Consider the following 6,681-nt stretch of genomic DNA (forward strand, 5'->3'; position numbering starts at 1 on the left):
GCAATTGGGGCTCAAATCTTTGAAGTGCTATTTGGCCTTGAAAAGGCTTTTACCCTAACAACTGTTTATTCCAACTATAAATCCAAAAAGTACATAGAGTTTAGAAAATGCCAAATAATATTTTTATAACAGTGGCTAGAAACCCTCACCACCCAGTACTTTTAAAATTTTCAATGTGTGAAGCTATGCATTTTAGTATTTAAATGTGGTAACTAGTCCCAAAGCACCAAGCAAAAATAGCTTGACAATCATAGAAGAACAAATAGAAGACAATGGCAGTGACAGCAACTTTTTGACAATGCACTCTTTTGTCTAGTAATAAATGACAATTTGTATTCAGACTTTTAACTTCCAAGATCATGTTTATTTTTATTGATATTGTCTTATTAATAAATGTAATTAGTGGTTAATCACAGAGCATGTCTGATATATATGAGAGTGTTGAATGTTTTGATCCATTTATTATTAAAAAATACAATTGTCTAAATTTGATTTTTCAAACTTGTCTATATTTGATTCTTCTCTCCAAAGCCCATTTCAGTCAGGTTTTTCTGCTCATTATTTGCCCAGAACTGTCGTGATCAAGATCACGAATTAATCTCTGTAGCTAAATATCCGTGGTTAGTTTTTAGTCTTTTTCTTAACCTGGTTTCTGGCACCACATTCTCCTGGTGGTCCTCTCATTGGCTGTCCTTCATTGGCTGCCCTTATCTCCTTTGCTGATTCTTTCCCACCTCCCTGACCACCTAACATTGAAGTATCCCAGACCTTGGTCCTTGCCCTCTTCTCTTTTTCTTTCCACACTTAGCCTCTTCTGTTTTCCTTTCCATGTTCATTTTCTTGGCTATTTTATCCAGTCATTTATCTAGCTGCCTACTAGACTTTTTCACTAACATATACCAAGGAAGAATACATATCCCCATCTTTCCCCTAGAATTCCCTTTTTCCATAGTATTTCCCATCTTATCTGAAAAAACTCCATTCTCTCAACTTTTTATTTTCTCACATATCTTCTTCAGAAAATCCTAGTAGGGGTGCCTGGGTGGCTCAGTCGTTAAGCGTCTGCCTTTGGCTCAGGGCGTGATCCCAGGTTCCTGGGGTCGAGCCCTGCGTCGGGCTCCCTGCTCCGCTGGGAGCCTGCTTCTTCCTCTCCCACTCCCCCTGCTTGTGTTCCCTCTCTCGCTGGCTGTCTCTCTGTCTGTCAAATAAATAAATAAAATCTTAAAAAAAAAAGAAAGAAAAAGAAAATCCTAGTAATTGTACCTTTTGAGCCTATCTAGAATCATTCTCATCTACACCACTACCACTTTGGTCCTTGTGCCAACATCTCTTGTTGGGAAGTCAAAACCTAAATGATCTCCCTTGCCATTCTTCCATCTATTTTCAATGATAGCAGGGAAATTGATGTTAGTCGTTATATTACTCCTCTGCCCAGAACTATTAAAAAGCATTTCGTTTGACCCAGAGTACAAGCCCAAGTTCTTCTAATGGCTTCCCATTATCTCCATTTACCTCTTGTACTCCACACATCTTCATTGATGACTCCAGTTGAGCCATTGGCTCTTTGCCCAGTTAGCTACATGACTTGGTTCCTCATCCTATTGAAATCTTTTAAATGTTTTTTTTTTCTTCGAAACACTTATCATCTAATGTACTATATGTTATTTATTGTCTGCCCACACAGAGAAATGTAAGCATCATGAAATCGAGATTTCTGGGTTTTTTTGTTATGGTGGTTATTCACTGCTATATTCCTAGCATCTAGAAAGATGCCTGGCGTAGAGTAGAAACTTAATAAATTGGTTAATGATAGACAGAAAGAAACGTACTAGTAAAACATGGAAACCGCCCCCTCACCCCCAGTATTTGGAGAACAGGTCTGAGCATCTGCTTCATTATTCTCAAGATTATTCCTCGAACCACCAAACCACTTATTTCTATTGATTAGCTTTATAAAGTTAATTCACTTTTTTCTTTTAGATTTTATTTGAGAGAGAGAGAGAGAGAGAGAGCACAAGTGGGGGGAGGGGCAGAGGTAGAAGGACAAGCAGACTCCCTGCCGAGCGGAGCCTGCCACGGGCTCGATGCTGGGACCCTGAGATCATGACCTGAGTGCAAGTTAGATGCTTAACTGACTGAGCCTCTTAGGCACCCCAAATTAACTGACTTCTATTTTCAAAGTTATACTTCAGTTTTTGTGCTACAATTGGCAATAGTTACAATTATTATATCTCAAAAACTTAGTTAATCAAACATAAAATAATTCAGTTAGTGCTAGGCTTTTTATGGACATGGTAGATATCAAAGAGAAGCTGATCATCAATGAGCATTCTGTGTAGAAGAATGGCCTAATTCAAATGAAGTTACTGATTTTTATTCCAGACTTGTGAATGCCTGGGACTTTGGAATTTGTATTTATTGCTTTCTGTAGGTTTTAAATTCTAAGAAGGTGGTCACAGCTTTTTACATCTGTACAAACTCCTTTCTGAACTATTTCCTATTCCCTCTGTGCTTTGTTTACAACGAGTTGGCCTAAAATAGTCTCTGAAGGATTAGTTCTCTTACATTATGTGTAACCGCTTCCAAATTGTGATTATTGGCATATGTTTAGCAATTTCAGGGGCTCTTCAGTTTTTAGGTTTAAGAACTTTTATTGATATCATTTAATTATTTTGGATAGGCATGTCAAAAAGGTTTAAAAAAAAGGAAAACAGGAAAATATGATTGGAAGGACGTAATACACAGGAATGATGAAAGACTTCTCTGGACAATATAGTTCATTAAAACACAATTGTTTAAAATATTAGGTATGTTTTTCATGGTAGGTGATTTGAACTTGCATTTCAAACTAGCTTTATACCCTACCAAATAGTATATTATTGAGGAACATCTTGAGTGAGCCAGAAAGTTAACACTGCATCCAAGACTTTTCAACTCTAATTTATATTTTATAATGTGACAAGTTTTAATTATAATCTCAAAATTTTATTTGTCTGAATCTGTTTCATTTATTGAATAAAGTCTCACAACTACATTCAGAGTGTCCAGGTAATTGAGTCTGGTGTGTTGAAAGCAATAGTCAGGCTTTAGAGATTCCTCTTAGTAGTTTCTAGTTTATCTTTAGTTCAAGTCTTTGTTCCTGGAAAATTATTAGTCTTAGTTAAGAAGTTAAAGCTTCAGATCTTGACTCCACGGTGCTGGGTGACCTGGGAACCTTTCTGAGGCTCATCTTTTTTATCTATAAGAAGGAGTTTTTAATGGTACCTATTTTGTGTGGGTTTTGTGACGTTTAACTTTTGAAACACTTAGCTACCTGCCTGATATTTTAAGTTCTTAGCTGTAACCTTTGTGCCTCAATTTCCACATCTGTAAAAAAAATAATAGCATTTCTGTAGTTGTACTGAGAGGATTGAATGAGTAAATATATGTAAAGCACTTAGTGTACTGACAGCCCATAGTAAGCACTGTGTGTTACGTATTATGAATATGATTTCCTATACATGTCAATATCTTCCTAGATCTGAGAAGCTTAGTTTTGTGCTGCATCACAGCTTTTTTGTATTTGGGGCTTATGTCTACATTTAGTAAGAACCCATACAATCTGTACTCTTGATAAGAAGTTTTCACACAAATCTGGGATGCTCTGCTTCTTGAATTAATCCATTATCAGTTGGCAACATCTTTTTTTGGGGGGGGGGGCGGCTAGGGGAATTCAGAGTTAGTTCTCAGGCCTCCCTGAATAGTATCTCTGCCTCCAGCTTTCTAGAATTCTGGAATGCCCACTTCCCCACATGATCTGTGTAAGCAAAGTAGGATTATGTTTGTAGACTAAGGAATAGTTTAGAAACAAAAAATAAAAATCTTATACTTATATATTGATATATTTTTCTGTTCTGTTTATTTATTAGTTCTCTATTGTGCAAATGCTCTTAAAAGAATAAGAGAAATCCTTATCTTTTATAATAGTCTTTCAGTTTTAGTTTCATTGTATGTTCTTCTGGAATAGATACATCTTTCAATTAACTATTCTGTCATCTCTGAAAACCTGCTTATCTGAGGACAGTTTAGGATGTTCTTGCCAGTTTCATGGCAGTTTCTGAAGAGCTAATAAAGAACAAAACCACTGTGGCCAACTAATATACTCAGTTTTGTTGTTCTGTTGTATGAGTGGAGAATTAAAAACCAATGTAGGTAATATGATGTAATCAGAATATAAAATATAGTTAGTTCCAGTAATGTTAAAAGATTCTGTTTAAAGTAATTCCAGAAGATTTGAACTCGGTAGTCACTTTAGAAAAGATCTAGAAAGTTATATTTCTATCATTACTGAATTAGACTTCAGAAGAGCTCTTCTTATTACCTCCGGGAAAACAATTTTATTTCACACTAATTCTTAAGAAATATGTTACTTTTCTTCATTGTTTCTTGAACTGATTCTTTATTCCAAATGTTATTGAACATCCCGAGCTACTAAAATGATGTTACATTAAACTTTACTTTCTACTTCCTTATCAGTCATTAGATAGAGGGATTGTTTGGTGTTGTGGTGGCCCTTAAGTAGACCAGATGTATTCTACAATATGTGTTTTATTGATCATAAACTTTTAGTGTGGGTTACGATAAAGAGGGAGGATGGGTTATTATCCACATGTAGGAATGTTATTTCTTTTCTGAAGAATAGTTTTTCAGGAGCCAAGATGCTATACTAGCAGAACAAGGGTTTTGGTGTCAAATCATAATTTGTTGATCATGTAACTTTGAGCAGCTCATCTTCTTTGAACACCAGTTTCCTTATATTTAAAAGTAAAGTGTTGTGTGCATTGTATGCAACAGTATATATTTCTTGTGCTTAGCAAATGCTTGTCCTTGTCTCCTTATTAACCCTTTGTATCTCTTTCCATCTCACCAAATGGAATGGGCAGCAAATGAAACCTAAAGTAGTTACTGTTTTTAGCTAGATAATCTCAACATTTAATCCATTCCGTGGTATCAGTAAGAAATCTTTAAGCACTATAGCAGCAATCTCATCATTTATTTTGTGCATTGAAACAGAGTAAAGCATAAGCTGTTTGTGCCACATGTAAAAAATATAATGCATCAAATTATGCTCTTCATCTCTTCAGTTTTTCTGTAAATATAGAGACAAAATGAGTCTTCTTATATTTTTTGTTTCAATAATTTGGGGAATAAATTCTTTTAGCTGTATTACCTGCAAAAATATTTATTATAAGAGTAAAAAATAATCTTTCACATTTGTAGTTAAATGACAAAATATTTTTGTGTGTACATATTTAGTTTTGTTTTAACAAAGTCACTTGTACACTTTTAATGTTTAAAACTGAGCATCATCTTTCCTTTCCAGTGAAACAACAAAAATTTTTTAATAAACAAAATTATAATAGAGAATATCAATTCTAAATGAGATCCTACAGGTTCTGCTGATCCTCGCACCAGCGGGGCTCAAGTCATTATTAGGAGAGAATTTTATTTTAAAAGGTTAGCTTAAACTGCAAGGGTGTCCGTTAAACATCACAATTAAACATGTCAAAGGAAAAGCCATGTTAGGAAATGACATTATTTTATCAATCAAAAATATAAACTGATGACATCATAAAAATAAAGTATACGTTAAAAGTAAGTGTTAAAATTCTGGTCAGGTCTAAAGCTCAGAAAGTGTTGCCTAGACAATTCACTAGAAGTCTCTATGGATAATTTTATTTGATATGTTAGCTATGTAACTTTTTTTTCCCCCCATAGGAGAGCCTGACAAGGAACTGAATCCTAAGAAGAAGATTTGGGAGCAGATCCAGCCTGATCTCTTTACTAATGATGAGTGTGTGGCTACATACAAAGGAGCTCCCTTTGAGGTGAAAGGGAAGGGAGTGTGTAGGGCTCAAACTATGACCAACAGTGGAATAAAATAAAATAAAATGCTTCATTTACTGAACTCCAGTGGAGAAGACTTTAATAACAATAAAAAGAAATATATTTGTCACTTGTACCTAAAATATAACTGGCTTTTTTGTGTGTTATTTCTCTTATAGACTTGACTAGTTTTTTAATCAGGTATATATTGTTTTTAATCGGTTATAGAGACACTACATTTTTACCTATGGTTTTTGCTCCTTTATAATATAGGAAGGAAATCACCTATGTTTTGTGATGATTTATTTTTTAGCAGGGATGTTGTTTAGCAGATTGTTTTTCTTGATACATTTAGATAACTTGAACTAGATGAACATTTAGTTTCCTGTTTGTAGGCACATGATACATGAAATTTTAAGCCCTTGGGTTTTTAGTATATTGTGTATCTGTATTGTAAATGTCTTCTCCTTTTGAAAAATGACAAGTTAGAATTTTTGTCAAGCTTATTAGCTGGTCATATTTTAATAATATTGAAAATGACCAACTGTTGATTCTAGAAAGCCAGACATCATAAAAGCTAGGAGACGTGGCGCTTGAACATTATTGCTGTTGCTTACCAGAGTATCAGACCTGTATACTTAAGGTGACTTTTTTAAAAGAATGAAATTTTTCAACTGTGTGCTGAACTTTTTCTTTCCTATTAGCAAAGTAATTAGTAATAAATTTTGAATAACTATAAAGAATAAATATATTGCAAAGTGTTTCCAATGCAGTTTCCAATAAATTGATGTAAAAGCAGCAGTCTACTTTTTTTAT

General features: G+C 34.4%; 1 protein-coding gene across 4 annotated transcripts in view; it reads left to right on the top strand.

Annotated features, from left to right (window-relative positions):
* The window catches only part of AIMP1 (aminoacyl tRNA synthetase complex interacting multifunctional protein 1), a 32,647-nt gene extending 25,984 nt beyond the window's left edge, over positions 1–6,663 (top strand). For all 4 annotated transcript variants that reach the window (XM_044384231.3, XM_026499134.4, XM_026499135.4 and 1 more), the window contains exon 7: positions 5,758–6,663. In XM_044384231.3, coding sequence (XP_044240166.1) covers positions 5,758–5,924 — 167 coding nt within the window. In that variant the 3' untranslated portion in view covers positions 5,925–6,663. The remainder of the gene's footprint in view (positions 1–5,757) is intronic.
* Positions 6,664–6,681: the final 18 nt, after the last annotated feature.

This window comes from Ursus arctos, unplaced genomic scaffold (genome assembly GCF_023065955.2).
Source record: "Ursus arctos isolate Adak ecotype North America unplaced genomic scaffold, UrsArc2.0 scaffold_11, whole genome shotgun sequence".
Taxonomy (NCBI): Eukaryota; Metazoa; Chordata; class Mammalia; order Carnivora; family Ursidae; genus Ursus; species Ursus arctos.